This window comes from Misgurnus anguillicaudatus, chromosome 18 (assembly GCF_027580225.2).
Source record: "Misgurnus anguillicaudatus chromosome 18, ASM2758022v2, whole genome shotgun sequence".
Classification (NCBI taxonomy): domain Eukaryota; kingdom Metazoa; phylum Chordata; class Actinopteri; order Cypriniformes; family Cobitidae; genus Misgurnus; species Misgurnus anguillicaudatus.
This window is the reverse complement of record NC_073354.2, coordinates 12,812,094-12,829,688: the sequence shown is the minus strand read 5'-3', so window position 1 is coordinate 12,829,688 and position 17,595 is coordinate 12,812,094. Positions and strand designations below refer to the sequence as shown.

At 38.1% G+C, this 17,595-nt stretch overlaps 1 protein-coding gene across 1 annotated transcript in view; it reads right to left on the bottom strand.

Annotated features, from left to right (window-relative positions):
• The window catches only part of dab1a (DAB adaptor protein 1a), a 521,576-nt gene that overhangs the window by 60,459 nt on the left and 443,522 nt on the right, over positions 1–17,595 (bottom strand). The window contains 2 exon segments of the mRNA XM_073855881.1: positions 10,071–10,169; positions 17,048–17,187. Of these exon segments, the coding sequence (XP_073711982.1) occupies positions 10,071–10,169; positions 17,048–17,187 (239 nt within the window).

Below are 17,595 nucleotides of genomic sequence, written 5' to 3'. Positions count from 1 at the left end.
GTCATTTACTTCAACAGCTGCTTTCTTCGTGCATTAGATTGAATGGGTCACATCTCATTTCAATGCAAATCAGTGGGATAGGGAATCAAAGATGACTCGCCTTGCATGCTAGTTGTGACTTAGGAAACAACATGTATATGTAGATTAAATATGGTAACCATATTGGACCTCAGTTAAATTAGATAGGAGTCATTCTGGAAAATCATTTTCAATGGATCCAATCTTTTATTGAGGTATTTTAGGAACAGAATTAACATAATGCACAATAGGTCAAAGACTGCATATGGGAGAAAAGTCTATTATAAACAGAACTCATTCAATACAGTAAAACAAACATAAGCAGAATATTTTGCCAAGCATTTGTGTGTGCTGTGTCTGAATACTTAATGGGTTATTTGTACATTGTCAGAAATGGTAAAAAATATTCCCTAGCTGTCACTTGGGCGGTACCCTTCGAAAAAGTACGCCTTTGCAAATAAAGAGTTCATATTAGTACCTCATTTGTCAATGGCAGACAGTGACTTCTTTTTCGAGGGCACAATGCAAAGTGTGTCACAACATGTATGTAGCCCGTCATGTGTGTGGTTCGTCATTTCAAAATATGTGTTCGGCGCATCGAGTGATCCTGTGTGCATCACGTGTCTTGTCAAAATAAGTGCCTGCTGCAGACGCGTCTAAAGGGTTTATGATAAAAAAGATGCTCGCGTTTGCCCAATACTAGCATCATTTCATGCGTAATCAGAGTTTGCGGTTAAGGGAGTGTCTTGCGTGTATTTTGTGAACGTGAGCATCTCTTTTATCATAAACGGTTTTGATGCGTGTGCAGCAGTCACTTATTTTGACAAACACGTGATGCACATGGTTCACATGACGCAACAAACACATATTTTGAAAACACAAGCAACACACATGACACTCAACAACACACATATTTTGAAGAGCGGTCAGAGCCGCCACTGTCATTTGTGTACATTTCTGTAGCTAATGTTACACATTTTAACACCTTTTTAAAGGCTACTGTCCCTGTGACATCTTTAAACATTTTTTTGAGATGCACATAGCTGTTGCATTGTATGGGGCTCCAAATCTGAAAATTAACCATGGTTTCACTATAAATATTACCATAAAACTATACTATAGTTACAGGGGGGGTCATACGATGTGGTTTCATGTTTTCCTGTTTGTGTATATAAAAGATCCGTAAAGTCACTAAGATTAAAGTCTCAAACTCAAAGAGATATTCTTTCTCAAAGTGAACGCCCATCCATACCAAATGCCTCATTGAAACACGCCCCCACATAATCAACGCTATCTCACGAGAATTCGTATATATTTTACGAGTTGACTAATTTGTATTAATTCATACGACCACATTTGTAAGTTTTGGAACGATTTGCCTTGACCCCTGTGGGGTTAGGTGAGGGGTTTGGTTTCGTTGCTGTTTTTTCGTGAGAATCGAAAGATTTTGCATATTAACATATGAATTGCATTAGCCAACTCATAAAATATGTACGATTTCACGTGAGATTAGGCTGGAATAATTTGTACAACGGACAAATGTATACGCCTAGAATTTCTGTCACACGCTTGAGGTATTCAGCCAATCACAACGCACTGGATAGCTGGCCAGTCAGAGCATTCTGCACTTTTCAGAACAATGAGTGTTCTACGCATTTCGGAAAGGTGGGGCATATAGATGCAACATAGCCTGACATTGTCATACTCAATTCTAGTCAGAATTTGAATCTGATACCGCTACATTGGGCTATGATTATGGGGCGTGTCTCAACCGAAAAATGCCTCTGCACTCAATTGGATAGACCTACAACCAATCAGAGCAACGGAGTGTGTGACGTATGTTGAAATGGTGTCTTTTGCAGCCTGACCGAACTGCTAGTTATTTAGCTACAATGACACTAACATTATGATTATACTAAAAGTCTGAGTTAGCGAACGTACATCGACACCTACTATGTTTACACCATTTCATTTATATCACAACATTGTAAGTATTTACTAAGTCATACAATCAGACAATCCCTTACCATTTGTACGTTAGGTGAACTTCATCCACGACGATACCCATTATGTTTGCTTGAAAAATATCGGAGCCTAGCATGTCCCTCCACTTATTCAGCAGCCACGATTCCGGGCTTCCGAAAAGAAGCTGGCAACGACCGCTAATTATATCCATCTCGTTGTGCACGCCGAGTTGATTCGCCGTGATACCCATTTCAGTTGACAATAGGGTTTTCATGTCCCGTTTTCATAGCGACCATCGGAGCTAGCTGATAAAATCAACTTTTGCAGAATCCCGTAGGAAGGACGGCAAAAACATCTTTCCGATCAACAAATGCCTTGATCGCGTTTCTCTGTTCCTCTTTTAAAATCAATGCTCTGTCGATATCTTTTAGAACACTCAATGACAGAATCAACACATCTGATTTCTCCAGAGGCAGCCATTTCGTTGTAAATAGATTCAACACACGCGCTCTTTGGTGACGTGGTTGATTACGTTACTGTTGATCATCTGTCCATCATCGTATAAAGCTCACCCTGACAATTTGATTGGTTCGATCAGCTTTGGGTCTAGCATAGTAGCTCCTCAACGGAGAAACCCCAGACCGATCATCCCGTCCTCAAAATGTAGATATTAAACAGACAGTCTACTGATACTCTAAAGATTGGTAGTTGATAAGTAGTTGCAAAGTTACTTAAAAATAGTCAAATGTCTAAAGTGGACTATTTATGTTTTGTATTTATGGTTGAGGTAACCATAAAGCAAATATATCAGCATCCATGTCACGTACTTCCATGGTTACATGTACTACCCAAGCAACTGCCATTGAGAAGAATGGGAATGCTAATTGATAGCTTTCTCCAGGTATTACAGACCTCTATGGTTCGAACAGGCCTGTGATATTAACTGAGAAAATTTATGCTGGAGGTGGCAGTGGGCTTGGGGTCTCCCTCTTTGTGGAAGTTAATAATGCAAGTGGCTGATCTTGGCAGCCCTTCAAACAGCGGGACAACAATGTGATTAGTCGAGTCACAGTGCGGCACACGGCTGTCCACTGAGTCACCATAATGAAATCAGGAAGCAGCTCCTCTTCATCAGAGGAAGGCCTGCAGGGGAGTGCCAGTGCCAGGAAGGAAATAAGTGCATGGGGGAGGAAATGAAGGCTGGACAGGCAGGAGCAACCACGTAAACCGGAAGGAGAGTGACAGTGAGGACAGCTGTTGAATCTTAAAAGGTCTGTATAGTGCAGGCTCACTAGCTATTCTCTCTTTCTACCCTCGGTCTGACTCTCTTCGCTTATGTGACAACATTTTTTGTTGTACAGCCTCTGTGCATGCGATGGTTGCTATGGTGCTTTGGTGCATTCTTTACTCACAAATGTGATGTCTTAGTTACTGAAATGTCACCATTAGATTTGCTGTTTTTGCAATGGTGATGATGTATGATTATTTCTGTCTCTTTATTACAACCAGAAAATACAACACATTTGTATGCTGTATTTAAAATTTGTAAGCTTAAGTGATTAGTTTTGCCGGCTCTCTTAATTGTTTCCCCACCAACGTTTTTTTTTTTTTTTTTTAATTGCCAGACCAGCGCAAGCATCTTTTTATGATTTTCACAAAAGTTTAATGCCTTCCAGAAAATTTTCTTCTTTAAATATATAAACATTAGAGCTGGGTATAGATTAATCTCATTCAAAATAAAAGTAATTTTTTGCATAACATATGAGTTTGTGCTGTGTGTAATTATTATGTATATATAAATACACGCACATTCATGTATGTATTTAAGAAACATTTACATGTGTATATATTTTATTTATATTTTATATATATTCCATATTATATATATAAATAAAAAAATATATAAATAAAACATTTCTTAAATGTATATATTTGTATGTGTTTGTGTTTAAATATACATAACATTTACACACATCAAACTCATATGTTATGCAAAAAAATACTTTTATTTTGTATGAGATTAATCAATGCCCAGCCCTAATAAACATACAATATATCAAATGAAAGAACAGGCCATCTACTTTTAAACAAAAAAGTTTCATCCTATCTTCATTTGTTCTCCTTTTATCACCCCTCAAATATGGGTAGGTTTCTTCAAAATTACAAGATTTTGAGCAAAAAGCTTATAAAAGAGATAACTGCATTTTTGTAAAGGACTTTTGTTAGAGATCAGATTCAGAACGATGATCAAAACATACACGAGCTTCAGTTTTTTATAAGTTGGGTACGAGCGCCACCTAGTGGATAATAGCGAAAATATGGATTGCCGTAAAAAAACGTCATTAGCAGAGAAGCGTTTTCTCTTAATTGACGAGATAACTCGTCAATGGCAGGGAAAGAGTTAAATGTGCAACGTGCAACTTTTAGAAGGATCTCTTGACAGAAATGCAATATATTATCAGTGGTGTATAAAGACCTTAAATAATGAACTCTATTGTTTTAATTACCTTAGAACAGAGGTGCCCAACCCTGCTCCTGGAGGGCTACCGTCCTGCATACTTCAATTCCAACCCTGCTCAAACACATCTCACTGCAATTATCAAGCAACCTTGAACACCTTGATTAGCTGCTTAAGCTGTGTTTGATTGGGGTTGGGGCTGGGGTCTGCGGGACGGTGGCCCTCCGGGAGCGGGGTTGGGCACCCCTGCCTTAGAATGAGCCGTTTTTATTTACATACACCGTGGGCCCCCTTACAGGAAAGTAGCCCTAAAATGGCAAAACTGAGTGCATTTCGTCCTTTCGTTGTCTCAGACGACAACATATTTGTCCTGTGGCAGCTACTGTAGCTTCTCTTTGCATTTCGAAATTGAAGTAGGTTGCAATGCGAAATCTCACCGCTAGATGCAGATAACAAAATCCCACACTGAACCTTTAAACCTGGGTAAATTAAATCCTAAATTTTAATCTAAACACTTTTGTCTCCTCAAAAGAGTTCATGATATGTTTAGTCCCAAAAGAGGTCGCACTAAATATTGACTTTTGCCAAAAAAGCCATTTTGTTTAGAAAAACATCTTTTACTAAATTGACCACATCTAACCAGGTGGCAAAAAGTATTCTTGATCAGATAAAGGCAAACATCTGATAAAATATCATTGTTTTTGTAGTTCCAATTCGAAAGCAAAATGAGCAAAGCCTGATACAGTCTGTGTTAATAGATCAGATGCATCAATGACAGATTAAAGCCTTGTCTTGTGGGGTCACCTCCTGGCATCATGACAACAAAGCATGCTGTTCTCACATTGTATCCCCTCATTTATCAACGGCCCTTATCAGTAAATAATGAACACTCGCGGTGTTGGGCACTCCGCGTCACATCATGACACATTACCACCTTGAGTGTGCATTATTTTCAAATAATTCAATGGCCTGTCATCAATTACATATTGCATCTACGTTATTAGTCGAAACATTAAATAAATGTTCTTTAGAAGCAACTCTTTGTTAGTCTTGAAACAATGGCGACCGGTAACTTCTTATTCAAGGGCACACGATGCGAAGCTCGTCACATCATCAATTCAATGGAAAATGTCAGCGTAACACAAACTGCACTCTGCTGGTCATGTGATCTTAATATGGTATGAGCCAGGTAGAAAAAAACCACTGTTATCTGACTGCAAAATTTAGCCTACTAGACATCTTTATTTCTTAATAAAGTATGCATGTTTAACATGTAAAGTACACCTTTAAAGGAACAGTATGTAGGATTGTGGCCAAAACTGGTACTGCAATCACACAACTGGTGGCCAGTACACAACATGACAACATCAATTGAGGGCTGCAAATCCACTTTTTAAATGACAATATCTTGGCCAGACCACTGTTGTGAGTGATAGAAGTATTTGAAATTAAAATGATTTCTTAATGTCTAGTGAGTGACATATCAGGGCCATTTTATGATTAATTGATATAAATTTCTTACATGCTGTTCCTTTAAAGATTAAGCAAAGCTAAACATTACATGCTAATATCCTTAAAACAAATGTTTAATTAAGAGTAAAGCTTAGTTAAGATTGATACCTTATGGTATTTCACCTCTGTAAGACACTGTAAATAAACGGGTTATAAATCAATACGTTAGCTGTACTAATGATGGCAAAGACACTCTCTGGGATTTGCTTTTATTTGATTTATGTCTATTTAAAGAAAATGTCAAACCCAGCCGAGCTAAAGTATTCAATGGCACTTCAAAACAAGCAAGAGCGAGAGTATTTAGTCAATAACTGTCACGAACCGAGGCTCTCTTTCAATATCCTCTTCTGTTGCATGTAATGCGTTGAAAGACTTCATCAAAATTATGCATTATTTCATTTTTTGTGATGTGTGATGGATCCGCTAGCTGTTATTGCCATTTACTCTTCAATGAGATGGAGAAAAGGTCTGCAGATAGGTCTTGTAAAGCTAGGGTTGTTCTATTCTGAGAAGTCTGTTCAATTAGGCTCCTCTGATTTCCCCGGAGAGAGCTCTTCTCTTTAAAACGCATCATTAACACAGGCTTACCTCTCCCAGAGGATCGCCTCACCCCTCTCGCCTGATGTACAGCAGACTCAAGCCTGCTTACAGCAACCAACAAAGGCTAATACTGTATGCAACCAGATCTTTTTCCATCAACTTGATGAAAGCTAACTTGCTAAAGTGAGACACAATGGTCTCTCTATATGAGAACAGACGGGATGATGAAAAGAATTGTAGAGGTTTGCTTTAGGTAAAACTTTCTAGCATACACTGTCAGAAAAAATGGTCCTAAACTGTCACTGGGACGGTACCCTTTAAAGGAACACTTCACCCATTTGCATTAAGCTTTGTATAGTTAGACCCCAGTCATGTTTTTGAATGGTTGTGCATTATTTTCTCAGTTGCGCTGAGACAGGAGAAATACAGATTTCAGTGTTACACTTCCTTCTTTCAATGATGTAAAAATCATCATTTTGCATCATTGAAAGAAGGAAGTCCAATATCTTTGTTGAGGGGGTGAGACTACAAACATTCCTTTTCTTGGTCAAATAGGCACCAAATTCTAAATGTATGTTACATTTTGACTACAAGTATGACACACTTTCAATAAAGATGAATGTTTCTACGGGTGAAATGCTCCTTTAAGGTCCCAACATGTACCATTTAGGTACAGGTATGTATACATTTGGTAGCAATGTGTACCCCTAAGGTATTAATATACACTCTTTAATATACATATGTACCTCAAAGGTACTAATAGGAACTTTTTAGATGTACTTTGTGAAAAAGTACTGCCCCATTGACCGCTAGCGACAATTTTTTGGCATTTTTTTCTGACAGTGTAGACATGAATTATTTTAGTATATTCATGTCTCAGTGGAGTTGCTGGTTGTCTCAGAATCAGACAGCACCCTACTGAAAAATCCAGCTAAGACCAGCATAAGCTGGTAAGCTGGTTTAAGCTGGTCTCCCAGCTTGGTTTTAGCTGGTATCGCTGGTGTAGCAAGCTGGTCTAGCTGTGTTTTGATCACTTTTTAAGCTAGAGCTGGACTTAGCTGGTCAGGCTGGAAGACCAGCTGACCCACCAGCTTGACCAGATTTGCCTGGCTGGCACGACCAGCTTAGACCAGCTACTGCCACCTTAAACCAGCTAAAACCAGCTACCAGCTTATGCTGGTCTTTGCTGGGTTTTTCAGTAGGGCACACCAACAATCCAACGCTATCTCATGGCGATTCGTACATATTTTACGAGTAAACTAATTTGTATCAATTGGTACAATCACATTTGTACATTTTTGTATGATTTGCCTTGACCCCTGTGATGTTGGCGTTATGGGTGGGGTTTCGTTATGTTTTTTTATGATAATCATACGTTTTTGCACAACAAACTCGTAAAATATGTACGAAGTCTCGTAAGATCAGGCTGAAAAATTTGCCCACTGACTGGTTATTAGACTTTTCTCAATTTGGCAAGCTCTGGTCTGATAGGCTGACTTTACTTCAGTCATGTTTACAATGTACCGGTCTGTTTCTAGAAGCTTTTTCAAGGACAATGTAATCTCAAGAGTTTGTTTGATTGCCAGGAGGACCAAGTAAACTAGACAGCCTTGTACAAAATTGTATATTCTGCTCTGTTTTCTGATTTTTTTCTGTAAAATATCTGGATTTATACAGTGCATTTCTGTCTCTACAACAGAATGCATGCTTTCTGAACCACCACCAGTATGCAGCATCCATCTGGTTAATGCGACAGTATCCATATTGCACCAGTACGCTCACTGCACACCAGCAATTGGCGGAGAGAAGAGAGTAGAATAATACAGTCAATGTAAAGATAGGGTTTATTAAGAGTATGAGATTGTTTAGGGCTTATGGGAGAATTTGAAAAATAAATGAGTTTTTTTCAATTTCAGATAAAACTAGGCATTGCAAGACTAAAATGTTGGTAACCCCCACAAAACGTTTTAAGTCAACCAGATTAATCGGAAACTCTGAAAGCCTCACCAGCTACGTTTTGCTGATAAACATGATGATTATCTGGACTATACTGGTGCTCTTACCAGTCAATTCACTTATGTCTGTATAATGCGTTTTACAATACTTATACCTTTACGGTTTCAAAAGACAGATCATACGGTATTATTCTATTGGTGGTCACACTACATTTCATTCCTTTAACTTCCTTCATAGGCATGCAAATGCATCAGATCAGAAACACAAACGCGTGCGAAGATATTTCACATTTTGCTGCGTACTAAAGTTCAAGTCTGGTGAACTCTGACCTGCGAAATCATATCACGTAGATACGTAGTGACCAGTAGAAAACCATTGACCTTTCTCTCTACTGAAAAGCAAAGATGGACGTAGTGCTCCTCCCTGCCCATATTCGCAGCAACGTCTGAAAAACCACCCCTTAAAGCCCCACCTAACCTAGAAAATGCACTTTTAAATGTGTTTCTATCAAACAATGAGTCACCAGTGTGTGTGCAAAAACATCATGCTATTATACAAATTAATCTATTCATCTTTGTGTAATCTCCCTTAAACCGCAAAAGTCACACAAAACAGGCTGTTGGGATCCCCTAGCAATGTGATGTCACATTGATTACGGCCAAACCATAACCGCTAACAGACTCTGCCTAATGAACGTGTAGCTCAACCTTCTGCCAGAGACACATGTTTTGATGTAGTCCAAAGCACATGTGTAAGCGCTCTACAGACTACTTTGGGGGAGGGGAACAGAAGCTTGCATTTAAAAAGAAACACACAAAACAGTGTGTTTTTCATTGCAGCCACAAATAGCCATGTTCAACATTGTATAATGAAAGATCTGTTATGTATTTTGAGATAAAAATTTACAGACACATTCTGGGGACACCAGATACTATTTTTTTTATATTGCTGAAAACACCTAGGTTAGGGGCCCTTTAAATGTCTAAAACTGTGTGCCAGCGACTAACAATAGCAGAGCAACACAATTTCGTTCATTTCAATAGAAGTTTCCGGTGACACAAGCGACAGTGACTGTTGGCGACAGAAAGTGGGCATGTTTAGAAATGCGACAAAGTTAAGAATAGTTCAACTTCATACAAATGAAAAGTTACTACCATCGGGAGTGAAGCAGTGGAATTCGCGTCATCCGTCTTTCAGTTACTGTTAGGACAACCAGAATTAGGAACACCTCCCAATGACCTCATTGAAAGAGATGACCGACATACAGTGACAAAGCATTAGAATCAGTACTGAACCAGACCAGCACTAACTATAGTACAGGAAGTTTTGCCACCCCACTGAAGTTTCTTTTGATGGTGACTTTTATACTGCTTTACAGAATTTGTCTGACATTGATTAAAACAATTGATATTAGCAACAACACATTTCCTATGTATGAACATTTCAAACAAAAGAAATGTCTTTTTGGAATTTAAAACAAAAAGAAAGCAGATTAAACACCTGAGGACTTGTTTTTGTAGCTGAGGACTTTGTTTATTGTGTCTTGCTTTAAAGAGTTATAGGTAGCGATGATTAAACACAACTCCCAATGCCCCCCAACACTCCAGATCTTCTGACTCACCCCTGACTTCTCATCGAAAATCTTGATCCCTCCAAAGGACACGGTGAGGAAAACTTTCTGTTTGTGTTCCCCTTTAGATCGTGCAGAGGCCGCGATTCCCTGCAGAGGAGCAGATGAAAACAGAGACATGAGAAAATAAGTCAAGAAGATGAAACAGCTTGTGCTAGTTGCTGCAGTCTATTGGGAGTATTTGTGGTTATGTAAAGCAATTGATTCATTTTCTGTGTCTCAACACTTCTGGCTACACTCTCTGAATTTTTTTTTTAAAACTGGACCCTAAGGTTCAGTTTTTTACCTTTACAGGTAAACAAAACATAATACAATGTTGTCCCTTTTGGGGTACATTACTGTACCTTAAGGATCTATTGTGTACCTTTTAAAGGTACAGTTAAATGTTTTGCACCCCTGACATTTAACTGGAACACAATAGTTCCTTTAAGGTACACAATAGGTGCTTAGGATATAATATTATACCCAAAAAGGTACAGCATTGCAATGTGTTGCATACAGGTACAAAAAGGAACCTCTTTGAGGGTACCAGAAAAGGTACAGTTTGTACTTTTTTTACGGACAGTCTAGTGCTAGTTTGGGTTGACTGTTCCTTTAAAGTGTATGTTTATAATTTACTCGGAACCTTCAGACCTTTCGAGATTTTTTACATTTCTTCCTGCTCAAACTGCTTAGAAAATCCTGTTTGCTTGTCTAGCTACAGTAGCCGACCAGCCGAGGCGCTCCAGCAGATGTTTAGCGAAACAGGAACGCTGTTTTAAGTTGATTTTTTACAGTTGTACACCATCAAAATATTATATGCATAATCCTCATTGGCTCATGCGTTAGTGCCAACTCTCCACAATTCACACATGAATATAGATATAATATAACCAGCTTATGATTATATTATCATAAAAAGGCAGATGATCAAATTACTTTAGTGTTTAAAAAGTTGTTTAAGTTGTTTTTATGTTTAGTTGAGGACTGGGAATGTAGTAGCACAGTCAATACTGTTTGGCCATAAAAACATGGATCAGTGCTGAAAAAGGTCCATAGAAGCCCTATCCAACCTTCAGCTGAGCTCTAATACCATTTCTGAATGTGCTTCGAAGAGAGAAACTATTTCCTCCCATATATTTAAAAATATTGAATAAACTATCAGCCTAAGAGTGAAATGCTGACTGTTCACTTTTGCAGTTAACCCTCAAAAGCAGCACAGCCCAAGGTGAAACAGCATGTGAAGTCTTATTACAGTATTTTATCCTGTGGTGCAGCTGGAGAAGAATGTCACCTGCAATTCCCAGGATAAACACGCCCATAAACTGTGTAGCCACAATTTACTGTAAGTCGCTTAACTTTGTCAACCAATTGGATGTGTCTGTCAAACCTGTTGAATATGATGATGTACAGTATGTTATCACACTATTATGCCTATCCATATGTGGACAATTTCACAGAATCGGTGCCATTTCTGTCCATAGAACATTATGGGCCATATTGACTAAACAGGGCAAATTAACGTGAGAGCGCAATTTCAAAAAAACGATGGGAGTGGTAATATCTGCAGGTTATTTACTTAAAAAGCCCAAATTAAATAACACAGGCGCAACAGCCGATTTCCATAATGATGACCAACGCAATCTACTTAGAGCAGAGCAAATAAGTTAAGGGTCGCAAATAAGCCGAGCTGATGCTCCCGCAGGTGCGGGTGATCTACTACCACCTGATGCACTTGAGTTCAGCACCACGGACATCACAATGGAAAATTCGGGGTGCGCAATCCTAGCTATCAAAGCTATAGTACTGTACAAGAAAAGAACTGGAAGACAAAAAAATGAAGGTTTACAAGAAGTTTTGAAACGTCTTGTATTGTGACTTCTCCTACTCTACTGAAAAATGCAGCTAAGACCAGCATAAGCTGGATAGCTGGTTTAAGCTGGTCTCCCAGCTTAGTTTAAGCTGGTTTTGCTGGTGTAGGAAGCTGTTTTTGCTGGTGTAGCAAGCTGGTCTAGCTGTGTTTCGGTCACATTTTAAGCTGGTCTAGCTGGACTTAGCTGGTCAGGCTGGAAGACCAGCTGACCCACCAGTGCCACCTTAAACCAGCTACCACCTTATGCTGGTAGTGACTCCTATTTTTTTTTACTTTAGCAAATAAAAATAACATGGCTTGGCAAACAATATTTTTGATTAATATGTTCCTCTGGCATTCCAAATAAACTGCTACATGTTTAAAACAATCCTTTACATTGTATCACACATTCTCTGATCTCTGATGCCCCTTTATTTTAGCAATGATTGCAGTTATTTCAAGCACAAAGTAATTAAAGAAATGCTTTTTTCGGCATAACGCACATGCAAACATTAGTAAATCGCATAGCATGAATCATTTAAATTATCTCCTCCCCAAAAAAAATGCGTGTGAAAGGGATTCTCCTAGAAATGCATATGCAATAAAGTCAGTCGCAAAAATAACTAGACCACACCTTTTCAGCTCAAATTATCCACTGCGCGTCTTTAGTAAATAACGACAATCGTTACTTAACGCCAAAATGATGGTTTGCGCTTGCGCAAGCTGTTAGTAAATCTGGCCCTAAATGTATAAATATGCAAAAAAAAAAATTATTAAATAACTCTAAAATTTGTATTATTAAGCAAAGTGTCCTGCATGTTAATCTAACATTAAAACATTAAAGCAATAGTCTACTCATTTTCAATATTAAAATATGTTATTACCTTAACTAAGAATTGTTGATACATCCCTCTATCATCTGTGTGCGTGCACGTAAGCGTTGGAGCGCGCTGTGACGCTTCGATAGCATTTAGCTTAGCCCCATTCATTCAATGGTACCATTTAGAGATAAAGTTAGAAGTGACCAAACACATCAACGTTTTTCCTATTTAAGACGAGTAGTTATACGAGCAAGTTTTGTTGGTACAAAATAAAACGTAGCGCTTTTCTAAGTGGATTTAAAAGAGGAACTATATTTTATGGCGTAATAGCACTTTTGGGAGCACTTCGACTCGCCTGAAAAGTCCGCTCCCCTTCTCACTCTCATAATGGGAGAGGGAGGGTGTTACTGCGCCGAGTCGAAGTACTCCCAAAAGTGCCACCACGCCACAAAACATAGTTCCTCCTCCAAATCCGCCCAGAAAAGCGCCACGCTTCACCCTGTACCACCAAACTTGCTCGCACAACCACTCGTCCCAAACAGGAAAAACGCCGATGTGCTCGGTCACTTCCAACCTCATCTCCAAATGGTACCATTGAACGAATGAGGCCAAGCCAAACGCCACCGAAGCGTCGCAGCGCGCTCCAGCGCTTACGCGCACGCACACAGATGATAGAGGGATGTATCAACAATTCTTAGTTAAGGTAACAACATACTTCAATATTGAAAATGAGTAGACCATTCCTTTAATACAAACTACATAGAACACTGAAAGCATTTTATTAAAACTATCTATATACTTTAAATTTAAATCATACAATTCTTCAGATATCTTCATTTATTTATTTATTGTTGCACTTTTGTGTAGGAACATATCCCATCTTTGCTTTAAATATTTTTTTAACATTAAAAAAGTCATAATATTCATTTACAAAAGAAAGATTCATCATCTAGATCTTCTGTGAAGACAAATGTTACTTTTCTCATTTTCTTTTTCTGTATATTTTATGATATTGATGCTATGACTGTGAATGTCAATCTTAATGTTCAGTCCTTTTACCTATATTATTTCTTTGATGCACATATATTTAATCCAGCTATATTTCATGTATTTGCAAAATCTATGCTAAAAACTCAGTCCTGTTACCAAAATGCCTCCATCCTCCATTAAGAAACCATGTTAAGATTCAAAACTCATTTAAAGTAAAAAGTTAAATATGTGTGTTATTAGATTTAGTGTTAAAAAAGATAAAAAATTAACTTCAGTTTTGACGAGTTACAACATGCAAGTCAGTGGCATATGTGCTGTTAGGCTGATGAATGACACATTTTAATGTTAGAGATATTGAGATCACACTGAATAGAGGACCAACTCTGACAATTCAAACTCTTAATATGTGATGCTTGGATTTGTGACTCTAACTAATGAAAATCAGTGACAGTGTTCGGGAAACCTGTTTAACAACAATCATCTCATTTGGTAATAGTGGTGCAGAAATTTGACACTTTTTTTATGGGCACTGTGTGTGCTTATCTGGGGATTATCTGAATAAAACTTTTGTTTAAAACTTGTGTGATGAACTCAGAAAGATAGAGCGAGAAACAAGAGATTAAAAATGATAACATGGGGCTCATTTGTTTGCTAAGGAGTGGAGGACTGGGGGAATATGAGTATAGATTATGTGTCCGGGTGAGTGAGGGCGAAACACCTCCGATCAATAACACTCTGGACGTTCCAATCAGACCAACATGCAAATGCAGATGGTGAATCATCCTCTCTATCAAACACATGGAGAGCAAACAAAAACAGGTAAACATACACGCACAGACACACAACCCATGTATAGTCTTTACTGTGATCCCCGGTGTTCACATGGCTTGTTGTCCAATCTGATGGATGTTGTTTGTTCATCAAGCTACTGAAGTCACAGGCTGCATCCGAAATTGTTTTCTGCGATAGTACTTACTTAATTAGATGATGCACTTACAGCTTTAGCGTTAAAACAGTACATTTTATGGGTGGGTGTAGTATGAATACATTTCTGACAAACTGCATCTGCTATGTTTTCTTTGTCAGGTGACCCGTGTGTCCTTTCACCTGTGATATAATCACAACAACCTTGATCATAATTTACTAAGAGTTGTTAAACAAGTACAATCTAACTACAAGGAACACATTTCTTGGTGCCTACAGTGTATCACTTCAACACTACTGAAAAATCCAGCTAAGACCAGTATAAGCTGGTGAGCTGGTTTTAACTGGTCTCCCAGCTTGGTTTTAGCTGGTATTGATGGTGTGGCAAGCTGGTCTAGCTGTGTTTTGGTCATTTTTTAAGCTGATCAAGCTGTGTTTTGGTCACTTTTTAAGCAGGACTTAGCTGGTCAGGCTGGAAGGACCATCTACTGCCACCTTAAACCAGCTAAAACCAGCTACCAGCTTTCAGTATTTTTAATTTATGGACTTCTTGAAAGGGGATACACATTTTTATTTCATGATGGTAAATTTTTAACATTGATTTTGAAGAAAATATATATTACACAATATTAAAATCTGTGAAAAGTCTGATATTAAATGTGAATGAGGAAAATGGCAAGTAAATAAAATTAGGTAACAAAATCTTGGAAAAATAGGCATGAATATCTGCTCTCAAATAGTGGGGCATGTCCCCTGACTGTGCTAAAACCACACCCACTCATGGGAAAGCTGCCGTCTCTTAACTTTCAAATACCGCTACAACCTGAATGGATGCTTCTGATTGTGTTAAGGGCGGAGACATGCACGGTGGCTCCGGTGTGCCATCGAGCCACCCTTTTAACCCCGCCCCATAAATAACTCTGAACTCAGATGTAAGATTTTTTTTTTTAAATGAATACATCCACAACTCAGTACTACATAGTTCACAGTCTTTGTAACATGTTTCAGCAATACATTTCTAACATTTATATTAGTGCTGGGCAAAGATTAATTGCGATTAATTGCATACAAAAAAAGTGCATTTTGCATAATGTGTCTGTGCTGTGTGTAATAATTATGTATATTTAAACACCAACAGGTACATGTATACATTTCAGAAATTTTTTATTTATATATCTATTTGTTTATAAATAATATAGAATATATAAAAATATAAATAAATATATATACACATGTAAATGTTTCTTTAATACATACATAAATGTGTGTTTGTGTATTTATCTATACATAATAATTACACACAGCACACACACAAAAATTGTATGTGATTAATCGCGATTAATCTTTGCCCAGCAATAATTTATATATATGTTAAAAAATAGTTGGAAATGACTAAAACCATTTTAGTAAATCAGTGTGCAGTGTGTAAATTTTAGTGGCATCTAGCAGTGAGATTGTGAATTGCAACCAACGGCCAGTCCACCGTTTACCGAAACGCATAGAGAAGCTACGGTAGCCGCCACAGGACAAACAAAATACAATATAAATGGTGACTTCCATGTAAGGGTGTATGTGTGTATGTAGATAAAAATATCTCATTCTAAGGATACAGAACAATACAGTTCATTATGTAAGGTCTTTATACACCATAGATAATATAGTTTTATATATTATATTGCATTTCTGTCATTAGATCTTTCTAAAATTTACACACTGCACCTTTAAACATTAAATCATTTTTCAAAATGCAAATTAATTCAAAAATTTGTCATCAATCTTGTAAACTGTGTTTTTGGTCCAATAAAATTTCAATGTGGGCGGGTTTAACAGCTCATCGCTACAGAAATCAAAAAATCGATCAGCTCATTGCTGGATGCTGTGGCTGGTCAGAATGAAAACTTATCGATATACATGGACAAAATTAACTATAACATCTGAATATGTCATCACTTAGCTATTACCGCTTAAAAAGGACATATCATAACATATAATTTTGTCCTCAGTGCTTCTATCAACCTAGAAAATGTGAAAAAGATCAACCCAGTAACTTAGCTTTGGTGAACCATTCTCTGCAAGCATGTAAAAAATAGCTCATTGACATTTGGCTCCCCTTGTGATGTAAGAAGGGGATATTACTGACCCTTAATCTGCACTCTCCAACCCCGGCACTGCCATTTAGTGCAGAGATCAGCTCATTTGCATTTAAACAGATACACCCACAATGGCACATTTACTCCCACCTACAAATTGGCAATTTTAACATGTTATAATAAATTATCTATATGATATTTTTAGCTAGAACTTCATATACATACTCTGGGGACACCAAAGATTTATTTTACATGTTAAAAAAGTATTGTGTAATGTCCCCTTTAAAGAAATAAATACACCAGCAAACGCACCTTAAGTTTCATCATTGAGTCCTGACAGAGCTTGTCTCCTCTCGCAGCGGTGACCTCATCTATGCCGATGATCTTGGCCTTGTAACGAACGCCATCCCCCTTAAAACGCTTTATCAGAGCTGCCTCACTGCGGTCCTGCCCTGGAGGAAGAAAAAAGAAGAGGGAGATGAAGCATGGAGTCATTTGATGAATTTTACATATCTGCAGCAGATCTTCTCCTCCCTCCCCTAATCCACCATCATTTCAAAATGCAGTTACTTTCTCCATAATCTAGACCTCGCAGCTGACACAAATAGCAAGCGATATCCTAATACACTCTATTTAACCCAGCCCGTCCTTATATTTCTCATATCGAGCTATATTTAAGCAGGCAGCTCTTTAATCCAGTGTGCTCAGTTTAGCTGTTGAGTTGTGGCCTGTGGGGTTTTTCAGAGCCAGGGGCTTTAAAAACCCTCTCCAACAACTGCATGCCTCACGCTATACAGCTCCGAATGAAGGTCAAGTCAGCAGCTTTGTGTGGCTGTAATTGCAAGTATGCCAAGCCTGAG